Source organism: Westerdykella ornata, assembly GCF_010094085.1.
Source record: "Westerdykella ornata strain CBS 379.55 unplaced genomic scaffold EI97scaffold_67, whole genome shotgun sequence".
NCBI classification, from domain to species: domain Eukaryota; kingdom Fungi; phylum Ascomycota; class Dothideomycetes; order Pleosporales; family Sporormiaceae; genus Westerdykella; species Westerdykella ornata.
In genome coordinates, this window is record NW_022986917.1 from 19,744 (window position 1) to 33,227 (window position 13,484).

Consider the following 13,484-nt stretch of genomic DNA (forward strand, 5'->3'; position numbering starts at 1 on the left):
CACACTCTGCCTACGATGCATACGGATCACTCACCCCATATCCCGTCAGCGCTGGTGAGTCGGCATCCCATCTTCGGCAGGATCAAAGAGTCTCGCCGGCAGCCAACGGCACTACTCGACCAGAAGCAGCCACCCAACTGAAACTATTGGCAGCTTTCCAACTCCCCCGTCACCCATTGTGTTGATTCTGGAAGTTGGGCATGGATGATGATCCTGACTCGCGGCATGGTTCTGATAAGTGAGCTCCCAAGATGGCCTCTCCTTCATATCAGGACCCGGAGTCGTCTGCGGAGTCCTCCTACAGAATTATTTAGGGGTTGACCGAATTGAAGTGCAATTCATTTTTCTCTCGCTCCTCTCTCTCCTTGCTATTTTCGCCCCGCTATTCGGAATATCCCACCTTCTGATTCTGCACCCCAGCGCCGTGTTTCCCAGTACCAAGCATGGCCGACCTCCGCCCTAGTCCTATTGCCATCATAGGCATGGCATGCCGTCTTCCTGGCGGCTCAGATAACCCAGACAAGCTCTGGGACATGCTATCAGAGGGACGAAGTGGCTGGCGAGAGATACCAGCAGACAGGTGGAATAAAGATTCCTTCTACCATCCCGATCCAGAGGCAAAGGAAGCCATCAACACCAAGAGCTTATACTTCTTGGATCAAGATATCAGTGCTTTTGATGCGCGCTTCTTCAACATCCATCCTCATGAGGCGCACTGTCTTGACCCGCAGCAGCGCATTTTGCTCGAGACGGCGTACGAGGCGCTCGAGAACGCTGGACAGACGTTAGAGTCAATCAAAGGCTCCGATACCTCTGTCCACGTCGGAGCATATGCTACCGAGTAAGTTCCCTATTCCCACGCGGAGATTTCCCCAGGATTTCAACTGTGTACCATGTCCTAGGGATGCGAGCTAACGTTTACCCTTCCAGCTTCGAACGCATGGGATACAAGGACATATCGAGAACCCCAAAAGCTCACATGATCGGCACTGGCATTGCAATTCTATCCAACAGAATATCCTATGTCTTCGATCTCAAGGGCCCATCAAGCACAGTGGACACTGGATGTTCGGGAAGCATGGTCGCCCTGCATCAGGCATGCCATGGGCTGCGAGCACGGGAATCGAAGATGGCTATTGTCGCCGGAACCCAATTAGTGCTCACTCCAGACCAGATCATTCCCATGAGCAGTGTAGGGTACGTGCTCACTTTCGTCCTTGATTAAGAGCGCTTCGACTAACGCATCATCTTAGCATGACGAACCCGGATGGGAAATGCTATGTTTTTGATAGCCGGGGCGCCGGCTACGCACGAGGTGAGGGTGTTGTTACTTTGATTCTGAAGCGTCTCGCGGATGCCGTCGGTGACGGCGACAAGATCCACGCTATCATCAGAAATTCTGGGTTGAACCAGGATGGCAAGACCGCCGGCCTCACACTCCCGAATCCCGCTGCTCAAGCAGATCTTATACGGCAAGTCTATCGTAATGCTGGTCTGAGCCCAGCGGAAACTGCGTATGTTGAGGCGCATGGCACAGGAACGCAGGCCGGTATGTTGGCTCTTCACAACCCTTGAAACGAGCGCTAAAGTTGTGACAGGTGACAGCGCCGAGATTTCATCGATTGCGGAAGTCTTCACCAAAGACGGACGAGAGGGTGATTTGTATGTTGGCTCCATCAAGTCGAACATTGGACATCTAGAAGCCTCTAGTGGTGTCGCAGGCTTGCTCAAAGCAATCCTCATCCTCAAACATGGAAACATTCCGCCCAATATCGACTTTATCAAGCCCAAGCCCACTCTGCATCTTGAGGAGAGGAAGATTAAGGTCAGTCATTTTGCGAGAGAATACGATAGCGGTTACTCATGTTTTTCCAAGGTCGCAACAGAAATGGTTCCCCTCCCCGAAACCACTGTCCGGCGTGTGTCCGTCAACTCCTTCGGGTATGGAGGCACCAATGCCCATGTCATTTTGGAAGCTCCGTCAACATACCAGGAACCAATAGAGCGTACTCACTCTACCAATGGCACAAATGGGACGAATGGCGTCCATTTCGAGAATGGTACACATGGAACAACTGTCATCCAGCTCGAAAACGGGACAAACGGGTACTCCAAGGGACCTTCCAAGTCTAAAACACTTGAAACGAACGGCCACCCAACCGAATTCGACACCATGAGCCCCAGCTCCGACAAAGGAGATAACTCCCAGCTCTTCGTCCTGTCCGCCCGGTCCGAGGCTTCCTTGCAGGCTATGGTCTCCAAGTTGCACCAATGGGTCTCCGCCCGAAAGGACGAGTCCTACTTCCGCAATCTCGCATACACTCTCTCCACCCGCCGGACGAAACTGCAATATCGGTTCAGTACAGCCGCCTCAAACCATGATGATCTTCTCAATCAGCTCGAACAGAAGCCGCGCATCACCAAGTCCGTAACGAACTTTCGCTCTGTTTTCCTCTTCACCGGTCAGGGAGCACAGTGGCATGCAATGGGTCGCGAACTTACTCTGCACCAGCCGGTTTTCCGGAAGTCGATGTGGAAATCCGATTCCATTCTCAAAGCCCTCGGCGCGGATTGGAGCTTAATTGGTGAACTCTCCAAAGACGAGAAAGGGTCGCGAGTCGGCGATGCTGAGATCTCTCAGCCTTCTACTACCGCAATCCAGATCGCATTAGTCGACCTCCTCAAGACATTCGGGGTCTCGCCTGACCTGGTCCTCGGCCACAGCAGCGGTGAGATAGCCGCTGCTTATGCTGCAGAAGCCCTCGAGCACGAAGCGGCGCTGGAGATATCATACAGGCGAGGCTTCATGTCCAAAGCTTGCGCACGAGTTATTTCGAGCAAAGGCGCGATGATGGCCGTCGGTTTAGGCGAGCACGATGTCCAGAAATACATTGAGCAGACCCGCACAGGACTCGTCAATGTTGCCTGTGTCAATTCTCCCGTCAGCACGACAATCTCAGGTGACGAGGCTGCCATTGATGAGCTGAAGCAGAATCTCGACGAGGAGTCTATATTCAATCGGAAACTGAAGGTGGATACGGCGTATCACTCTCATCACATGAAGAAGGTTGCGTCCGAGTACCTCGCGTCTATTGCGCACGTGAAAGCACGGACCCCGAATCACGCTATTAAGTTCTATTCTTCTGTGAGTGTCACGCAGAAGACAGGGGGGTTTGATGCGCAGTACTGGGTGGACAATCTCGTTTCTCCTGTGAGGTTTGGAAACGCATTGGACCTCCTTGTTCGTACTGAACTCGTGGGCATCGAGCCGGCACCGCTGACACTGCTTACGGAAGTTGGTCCACATGGTGCCTTGGGTGGCCCAGTGAGACAGATCATCCAGGGCCTTGGACTGCCGAGCTTCAAGTCCAACTACCTCCCTACACTGGTAAGAGGCCGTCACGCGGTTCTCAGCATTTTGGAGACCGCGGGGAAGCTGTTTGAGTTTGGCTATCCGGTGGCTTTGGAAGCAACACTTGGTGCAGACGACCCTGCGAAACCTGCAACCTTGATTGACGATCTCCCGCCATACTCTTGGGACCATTCTACAAGCTATCTCTATGAGTCGAACCTCAGCAAGCAACATCGCTTCCGTGCGCATCCACCGCACGATCTCCTGGGCTTGCGTGTTGCCGGAACAACCAACCATGAGCCCACGTGGCGGAACTTCCTTGGTGTCGACAGTCTTCCGTGGCTGCGGGACCATGTGGTCGACGGCTTTGCAATCTATCCCGCCGCTGCATACCTCTCCATGGCCATCGAAGCAGCTCGCCAAATTGCTATTGATCGGAAGATACAGGGCGTCATGTCCCGTGTCCATCTAAAAAACGTCACCTTCACAAAGTCAATTATGATCCCCGAGCGACGTACAGATGGGTTAACGGCGGACGTTGAAGTTATGCTCACGCTGAGACCTGGCAAACATCTGGCTGATCGTACATGGGAGACGTTCCGCATCATGGCCCTATCGACTGAGGATGTCTGGCACGAGCACTGCTCCGGCTCCGTCATGATCGAGTGGGCAGCTAAAAAGGACGACGTCGAAGGCTTCCGTGAAGAAGACATGATGATATCCTCCCAGCTCAAGCGACTCCAAGACATCAGAGATGCGTGCGATACGACCATCGACCACGACGAGCTTTACGCGAATTTTGCCGAGAACGGAAATGTGTATGGTCCAACTTTCAACGGCATTCAGTCAGTACAGGTCGGGCCCCTGGGCGGCATTGCCAATGTGCTCGTCCCTGATGTGAGGAGTGTAATGCCAAAGCAGTGGCAGCAACCGCATTTGATTCACCCCGCGTCCTTCGATGCCGTGTTTCAACTCGGCATCCCTCTGTACCGCAGAAACGTCGGCAACGGTCCTGTGATGCCCACAGGCGTCGACGAGGTGAGCATCAACTGCAACCTTGGCAGCGAACCCGGCACCAAGTGGGTTGCGACGACCACCCTGTCCGAAATCGGTGTTCGCTTCGCCGTTGCGGAAATCATGGTGTTCGAGGAGACTGCTGAGGGCGCACCGCCGAAACCAATGATCACCATCAAAGGCGGTTCTCTTCGTGGGATTGGCGAAGCGCCGCTTGATGAGAGTGCGCTCCCGTTTAGTCGCAAGATGAGCTATCGTCTCAAGTGGCAACCTGACGTTGATTACCTTCCATTGTTGCAGATGGCGGAACAATCCGAGTCGCAGAGCTCTTCAGTTGTTCCCCAACTGGTAACGTACATGCAGCTTCTGTCCTTCAAGCAGCCCCATATGAAAATATTGGAAATCGGAGCCGGGAACGGAGACGTGGCCCGGGCCGTCCTGGAGACTGTCGATCGTCCGGAAGGGTTGCTGCTCGACAAATACAGCTACACCAACATCAACGCGGAGACTTTGGAGCAAGGCAAAGCCATACTCCAAAAATGGGTCGACTGCGTCGATTTCAAGACCCTTGATCTTTCCACGGATCCTGTCACACAAGGCTTTCAGGAAGGCGAATTCGACCTCATCATTGCCTCCTCGGATGCTCTCCAAGGCGTGGGCTCGTTGGATGAAGGTTTGGCCAACTCGCGGAAGCTCTTGAAGACTGGCGGACGCATGATCGTGCTTTCACAGTCGCCAAGCACGTCCGACGCATGGCAGTCACGCTTGACGACGAACCATGGCCACGACTTCCATCCGGTGCATGTCGCCACTCCCCAGCTGATTGTCGCAACGGCAAGCGATGCGCAGTCGCCTCCGCGAGCAGACTTCCCTCCTGTCAGCATCATCTGCGAATCGGAAACAGCGGGGTTCGCGGCTCTCGCTCAAGCCATCACGACATGCCTGACGAGCCAAGGGTTTGCCTGCTCGTTGGGTGGCTGGCCAGCCTCGCCTGTGGACGCCGACGCCATCTACATTGTGCTGGATGACGTCGCAGACCCGGTGCTAGCCGCTCCTTCGACAGAGAGATTCACTCAAATCGTTTCGCTCCTTACCAGGGCGAAGAGCGTCCTCTGGCTCAGCGGGCAAGAAAGTGGTGGCGATGTGCTCCATCCCTCAAAGGGCATGATCAATGGGCTTGCCCGAGTCGTCCGTCGCGAAAATGCTGGAATGCGACTTGTCACGGTCAACATGCAAGAAGACATTGCCCACCCGGAATCCCTAGTTGCTCTGATCTTAGAGGTCGTGTCGAGATCTTTTGCCACCCCAATTCGTGCGAGACGATCCACTGAGGATGAGTATACTTTCAGCAACGGACAGACTCTCATTTCCCGTGTCCACACCGACTTCAAGTTCAACGACTATGTGACAAAGTCTCTTTATCCTCAAAGAGTGGAATCCGGACTTTACCAACAAACTGATCGACCTTTGAAGCTTGAATTGGAGACTCCAGGACTTCTAAGCAGTCTTCGGTTTGTTGACGACGATGTTCCGTCCAAGCCCCTCGGACCCTTTGACTTGGAGCTTGAAGCCAGAGCCTACGGCATCAACTTCAAGGATGTGTTCATAGCCATGGGTCAGATGGTGCCTGGAGTTACAATGACCGGCGAATGCGCCGGCATCGTTCGCAGAGTGGGCTCGGCACTCACTGATCAATATCGCGTTGGAGACCGCGTATGCGGCATTGGTGCGGAGCCCTTCTCGAGCCATCCGCGAATCGACGGTAACCTCAGTGGTCGAATTCCCCCATGGATGTCCTTTGCCGTTGGTGCATCTATCCCCATCATCTTCTGCACGGCATACCACTGCATCGTCGAGGTTGCTCGGCTCCAACGCGGGCAGACCATCCTTATTCACGCCGCCTCTGGTGGCGTTGGTCAGGCAGCGATCCAGCTCGCGCAGAACATTGGAGCGGAGATTTTCTGCACTGTAGGGAGCAGTGAGAAGCGCCAGTTGCTCATCGACAACTTCAATATTCCGCCAAGCCACATTTTCTCATCCCGGCTTCGCACATTCAAGCAGGGCATCCTGCGTCTGACCCAGAACAAGGGTGTCGACTGCGTCCTGAACTCGCTGTCGGGCGAATCGCTCCATGACTCCTTTGCAGTCCTCGCCCCATTGGGCACCTTCGTCGAAATCGGAAAGTCGGACATCTACAAGAAGAACGACATCAACATGATGCCCTTTGACCGGAACGTCACGTTTGCAGCTGTGGATCTAACGGTCTTGGCTAAAATCAAACGGGCTGAAATGAGAGTGAGACTCAGCAAGATTCTCTCGATGTTCGAGGAAGGCACCTTACAGGCAGTGAAACCCATAACGACCACCCCCATGACCGACATCGAGGAGGCTTTCCGTCTTATTCAGTCAAGGAAGCATACCGGCAAGGTTGTTCTTGTTTGCGACGAGAAGACCCAGGTCAAGTTGACTGTGGCGCGCCCTAAGCCTCTCATTCTGGACAAGAATGGCTCTTACGTGATCGCCGGTGGTCTTGGGGATCTCGGGCGAAGAATTGCCAGGTACCTTGCTGCTCACGGTGCTGGACACGTGGTAACCTTGTCGCGACGCAAGCTCGACGAGGAAGATCAACTGACCTTTGAGAAAGAGCTGCAATCCCTTGGAGCTGAACTGCACATCATTTGTTGTGACATCACAGATAAAGAATCTGTCCAATCCGCTGCTGCGTGGTGCTCTGCAAATCTACCCTCAGTAAAAGGCGTTGTTCATGCGGGAATGGTTCTCCGCGTACGTTCCCCCAAATCTTATTTCCTCAAATATGATTAACTTGTCTACAGGACCGACCTTTCGAGAGCATGTCCCACGACGATTATGTCACATCACTCAAGCCCAAGGTGCAAGGAACTCAAAACCTCGATGCTGCCTTTGGCGTCTCTGACTCCCTGGCCTTCTTCATCATGTTGTCGTCCATTACCGCGATTCTCGGAACGGCCGGTCAGTCCAACTATGCCGTCGGCAACGCCTTCCAGGACGCTTTTGCTCAAAGCAAGGTGAACTCCAAGTGCAGATATGTGGCAGTGAACCTGGGCGCGGTCGATGGCTCATTGGCAATCACTTCTCTACCTGCTGCACAACAAGAGAAGATGCGGCTTGGAACCGCTCTCATGTCATTCGAGGAAGTCTTCACCGTTCTGGGTTATGCCATGAGTCCACAAGCGCGCCAGGATGATCTCAGCCAACTGATCCTCGGATTCGATCGAAAATCGATGGAAGCGGTTCACGATGGAATGGCGCTCGCAAATCCCGTCTTTAGTCAGATTCCCTACCTGGAAGCGAAGGGAGAAACGGCCGAGACGAGCAGCACGGACATTGGGAAAATGCTTCAACAGGCATCCACGTCGGAGGAAATCCACAGCATCGTTGTCGGTGGAATATGCCAGCGATTCGCAATGTTTATCGCTTGCGCACCTGAGGATATTAGTCCGGATGTTTCGATGGACAACTTTGGTCTCGACTCTCTCGTCGCAATCGAGCTGAAGAATTGGCTCGTGCGGACCTTTCAGACAACATTGCAGACGTCCGAAGTCCTCGATGCTTCCAACATCAATAGTTTGGCCAGAACTATCGCTTCCAGATCTAAGCTTATCGCCAAAGGCACCGAGCCCGACAAGAAGGTGGAAAACGGCGCGGTTGATCAGGCCTTGGTCAAACCTGAGGGAGCAGCTTCCGTTTCGAGTCGAGATCATGACTTCCATTGCTGCAAAGCGTTTAAGACGCTCAACAAGTTGCCCCTCAACGACTTTGAAACCATCTTTGACGACTACCTAGAGAACTCGAAAATGTTCTTCACGCCCGAAGAGTTCCAGACCCTGGAGAGAGACGTCGCAGAGTTCAGGCAACCAGGAAGCATGGGCCGGAAGTGCTACGATCGTCTGCATCAGCAGGCCCATGATCCTGAAATCGAGAACTGGCAGGATAGATACTTCCTCCAGAGCATGTATCTTCAGCGACGCATGCCCCTAGCGCCGTTCAACAATTTCATGGCCTTTCACCCGCTCGGAATGGAGCATACACAGGCAGAGCGGGCAGCGTTGATTGCTAAGATCGCCTTCCAATGCAAGCAAGATCTCGAGGCAGACAAATGGGAGCCGATGGCGTATCTCGGAACCGCAAACTGCACCGATCTTTGGCAGTACATTTTCAATACCGCTCGTTTGCCGGGCGTACCTCTCGATCGCATGGCCAAGTTCCCTGGAAATGACCATATAGCCGTTTTCCACCGCGGACATATTTACAAAGTCGATCCCATCGACGGAAATCAGAACCTGTCCATCGAAGCATTAACCAACATTTTCCAGTCTATCTTGGACCGTGATGACATTGACGAAAACTGGACAAGCATTCTGAGCGCGGATGATCGCACTTCTTGGGCCGAGGTAAGTCATACCGAAGATGTATTTGTTCGCTTTTCCTGACTTGCATTCAATCAGAATCGCGACGCGCTTATCAAGTTGGACCCGATCAACAAGGAAACCATCGATATGGTAGAAACATCCGCCTTCCTTGTCTGCCTTGACGAGACAAAACCTACCGATGCGGAGGACAGAATCAGGCAAATGATGATGCGCGACGGCTTCAACCGCTGGGTTGACAAGTCCATTGCGTTCGTAGTATGCAAGAACGCGACTTCTGGCACATATGTCGAGCACACTATGATAGATGTAAATTCAACCCATAGCTCACCCCTCAAAACTGGAGGCTAATCTTTCTCAGGCAATGACTCTGTACACAATGCAAACCGCAATTGTGGAGGGAATAACGACTTATAAGCCCCCCCGACACGTCAACGGGCACTCCAACGGTGTCTCGCAGCCACCGCAGGAGTTCATACTCAAGACAACCCCTGCCCTAGAAGACCGCGTTCTCCAAGTCCGCGAGCGCTTCGTGTCTGAGATCAAAAAGTTCGGCTACCGCGACGTCATCCTCTCCGAATTCGGCACGGATGTCCTCCTAGACCGCCGTCTCCCCATCAAGGGTATCTACGACCTCATGTGTCTACTCGCCAACTACTACTACTATGGCTACAATGCGCAATCCTGGGAAGCCGTGTCAATGTCGCACTACCACAAGGGCCGACCGGACATCGTGCAAGTCAATACGCCCAAGACCGCGCATTTCTGCACCATCGCAGACGACGAGTCCCTACCCGCGCGCGAACGCTTCGAGATCATGCTCGACGCGGCCAATGCCCGTAATCAAACCATCAAAGACGCATTCATGGGCCACTGCTACCAACGCACGCTCCGCGCGCTGGAGCTCTGCGTAGAAGAGGGAGAGGAAGTGCCTGCGCTTTTTAAGAATCCGCTGTATGAAAGAACTGTGGAGCCGGATCAGATGTTTGGAAATACAGATGGGCTTTCGCCGGAGAGTTGCTTTATCATGCAGAATCCGAAGAAGTTTTGGATGACGTATTATGTTACTGATGCTGGGTAAGTTCAAGGATCTTTTTCGGGTTGAGAGAGAATGGAAGCTAACCGCGTTACTACAGATCGCACTTCTCAGTTATTGCAGGCAAGGAGGAGGTGATTGCTTGGGCGGATTGCTTGCAAAGGGCGTCGGTGGTAATGAAGACGTTAATTGATGCTGCGTAAGAGCGTTTTTCAAGGGGTTGTGGCGGGTGTCATGGTTTTGTATTTTGAGAATTCAGGGGTATCACGATCTGATCCTTTATTATTTTGGTCACCGGCGTTTATTGCATGGCTTTGCTGGTGATATTTGCGCCCCAAATGCGAAAATTGTTGTTTGCTGGAGTTCACTTTCCAGAGACTTTTTCGTAACGACTTGAGCTAGATTCCACAGATTGACAGGGCAAACTTGCAACATTAGCGCGCGAGTGCAGATGATTCTATTGAAAACAACGGCACGCTTCAAAACATGATGAGCATTCAAATACCACAAGTTCTAGTAACTCCATTGTTTCAGCTTCTAGCGTTTCACCCCGCCTTCTCACCGCTACCCTCCTCCTGCCCCGGCGTCATAGAACCCTCTTGACTCTCCCCCTCTGTGCCCTTAATCCGATCATCAGGAATGTACCTTCTCTGCATCCTAAAGCTGCACACCAAGCCCAGCCCCGCGACCACAATCGGCATCACAAAGGCTCTCTGCACGGCCGCTGCGAATGCCCTCCTCACCGCCGGCAACAGCGTCTCCGGAACCTTATCCGAAAGATCCGACGCCCCTGCGGCTAATATTGCGCTGACGTTTATATTTAGGCCCTGTGTGTTTTGGAGGCGTTGGATCAGTGCGCCGGAGAAGAGATTGGATGCCACACTGAGCCCGACGGCGCCGCCGAGGCAGCGCGAGAATACGACGAGGGCGCAGGCGGTGGGCATATCAGAGGGGGGCAGTACAACTTGGACTGCAATGAAGGGGACTTGCTCCGCGAGGCCGATCCCCGCGCCCGTTAAAATCTGGTACCCCAGCCAGTGCCCTACGGACGAATTGACGTCGAGCGTGTGGAGGAGTACGCAGCCGGCGATGAAGATACTAGTCCCGAGCCACATAAACGGGACGTAGTATCCCTTTGCGGAAATACAGAACCCGGTTATGAGGATTGCGATGGAGCCCGGGATGCCGTAGGCGAGACAGCGAAGACCGGAGACGACAGCGGAGGTGCCGAGAGCGGATTGGAAGTAGAAGGACAGGTAGTAGATGTGGGTGTTGTAGGCCATGCCTGTCAGGAGGTTAAAAATGCAACTCATCCCGACAGTACGTTGTGTTAAGATGCGCATAGGGATTGTGGCTCTGCGTGTCGTTAATATTGACAATGCTGGCGAGAGAGGAGGTAAATGGCGTGGGCTTACTGTTCTTTCTTTAGTGTTTGGAGGACTACGAAGACGGTTACGAGTACTCCAGATACGATGACGCAGGCGTAGACCTTTGGGCTCGACCAGGAATATTTGCTTCCGCCCCATTGGAGGGCGAAGAAAAGTGCTACTAGACCTGCTGTGAGAAGACATGCGCCGAAGAGATCGAGTCTTTTGAATTTCTCGCGCAGCGACAGTTGACCGTGGAGTGGTTCTTTTCTCTTGAAAACCCAACAGGCGATCGCAAAGGTCACAGCGCCAGCCGCTGGGAGAGTATTAGATTTGACCGGAATCAAACATCGTAGTTAAGAGATACTTACGCAGATTAATCCTAGCAAAATCAGAAATTGAAATCAAAATTTGTCAGTGTGGGAGCAAAGAACTCATACCAGAAACAGAATCGCCAAGTGAGTCGCCGCGTATCTGTAATAAGCCCACCAACAGTCGGCCCCAGCACTCCGGCAACACCATACATACTGGTAACAAGAGCCATTCCGAAAGGTCTAGCTCTAAGAGGCACCGACCTCCCAAACACTGCCAGACTACCGCAAAGCAGGCCAGCAGCTCCCGCGCCGGAGACAGTTCTGCCTACAATCAACGCGGAGGAGGTGGGCGCTGCAGCGCTTAATATTGAGCCTGCTTCGACTATGATACATCGTTAGAAAGATTGCGAGCAGAGAAGTCGAAAGAGATACTTGCAGATTAGAATAGATGCTAAGTAAAGTATCTTCGCGTCAAACAGACTATACAACCTCCCAAACGTAGGTTGGAATGACATTTCTGTAAGCAGATACGCGCTCCCGTACCACGACACATCGTCGAGCCGGTGGAAATCGCTCGTAATGTGCGGAATTGCCGTTGCTGGATTCAGTCAGACACAATCCTTACTGCTTGTACGGAGAGTTTGGATTGGGATACCGACGATGCTGCCATCGATCGCGATCATAAATGTCGCGATGGTAAATACTGTCGAGAGTAGGCTTAGCTCCCGAGGTGTCGCATATTCGTGCCTCTCTGGATCTTCCGTTGTCTGCGGGCTATGTTTGTCGCTTCCCGGTGCAGCAGGCTGTATCTCTGTTTTCTCGTTATTCTGTTGCTCGACATCGTTGGCGTAGGTTTCGGCGGCGGTGCTCGAATTGGAATGTGTACGGATTTCAAGACTATCTCTACTGTTACTCATTTTATCTTTCGAGGCGGGAATTATCTTTTGAGGCAGGAAACTTGTAGTGCAGGTTCATAGGAGTGTCACCAATTTATAGTGTTGTTGGATCGTATCACCGGCTGTTGTTTGCCGGGTTTAGTTGCACGGAGGAGCGGTACAGCGGCAGCGCAGACCGGCCATCCGAGTAGGATCTAGGCCCCTGCCGCTACTTGTTAGGTATAACGGCCATCCGAAGTCCGGTTAAACATAACTATCGTTGAACCTCCGCTAACTATTATATAGAGCGAGGCAGGGTAGACTTAGGCATAGGCGTACTTCTTAGAACAGGCGATATAGGCGCGTACAAACGATAAAACTAGTCTTCTAAAGGTGTACAATAACGAAAAGGGAATACTTAGTGTATAGAGGTAAATATTTAACATTTGCTACCTAGGTAACGTATACAGCGGAAAAAACACCAACATTGGACCAAATTTTCCGCTTGGAATTACAGCTCCAAACTCAAAATACTGTTTCATTGCAACAAGATGCACCTACAGTTCAATTTGCAGCCTTCTGCAGGCTGTACAGCAAGAGTTATTCACTGAGGAAGACCTGAAATCTGCTCCTCTGGTCCGGCATCTGAGTTTTCCCAAAGGCTTGGCAGCCTCGGCAGCCTCCTCCAGCCACTGCAGGCCGCACCAGCCACTGCAGGCCGCACCAGCCATGCCTGCAGCCTATGGCTTGACCACACTAGCCATAGGCATCAGCCACACCCACCCAAACCAGACCAACACCGATCACTCACCCACAAAAACAACCACAACAATTCAACAAAAAATCACAAAAGAAATCGGCCACCGTCACATTTTTTGTCATATCCTGTTGCCCTTGTTCTCGCAACGATGAGACCATAGGATTTTCTCTGGATTTTCTATACTAGAAAAGAGTTGGATCTTTTTTCAGCAAAGCATCCATCTTTTCTAGGGAAAAGGCTATAGTCACAGCTTCTAAGAAGAGGCCAAGTGACAGTATAGACCAAGGCACTATTCTGTTAGTCCCTGCTCAAAAAAACACCAACATCACAACAAATTTTCTGCTTGGAATTCCATCT

The 13,484-nt window shown here is 52.4% G+C and overlaps 2 protein-coding genes across 2 annotated transcripts; one reads left to right on the plus strand and one right to left on the minus strand.

Moving 5' to 3' along the window:
- The first annotated feature begins 264 nt into the window (after window positions 1–264).
- On the plus strand, window positions 265–10,058 carry EI97DRAFT_286839 (uncharacterized protein). The gene is made up of 9 exons (XM_033794411.1): window positions 265–841; window positions 931–1,197; window positions 1,254–1,549; window positions 1,599–1,825; window positions 1,877–7,150; window positions 7,201–8,799; window positions 8,854–9,084; window positions 9,137–9,852; window positions 9,912–10,058. The coding sequence occupies exons 1-9, from the start codon at window positions 444–446 to the stop codon at window positions 10,012–10,014; spliced, it is 9,111 nt and encodes a 3,036-aa protein (XP_033648858.1). The 5' UTR covers window positions 265–443; the 3' UTR covers window positions 10,015–10,058.
- A 286-nt stretch (window positions 10,059–10,344) lies between these two features.
- EI97DRAFT_488491 (major facilitator superfamily transporter) lies at window positions 10,345–12,412 on the minus strand (the record flags this gene model as incomplete). The annotated part of the gene is made up of 6 exons (XM_033802201.1): window positions 10,345–11,167; window positions 11,227–11,494; window positions 11,550–11,560; window positions 11,613–11,852; window positions 11,925–12,090; window positions 12,148–12,412. The coding sequence occupies 6 exons, from the start codon at window positions 12,407–12,409 to the stop codon at window positions 10,357–10,359; spliced, it is 1,758 nt and encodes a 585-aa protein (XP_033648859.1). The 3' UTR covers window positions 10,345–10,356.
- Between the last annotated feature and the right edge of the window lie 1,072 nt (window positions 12,413–13,484).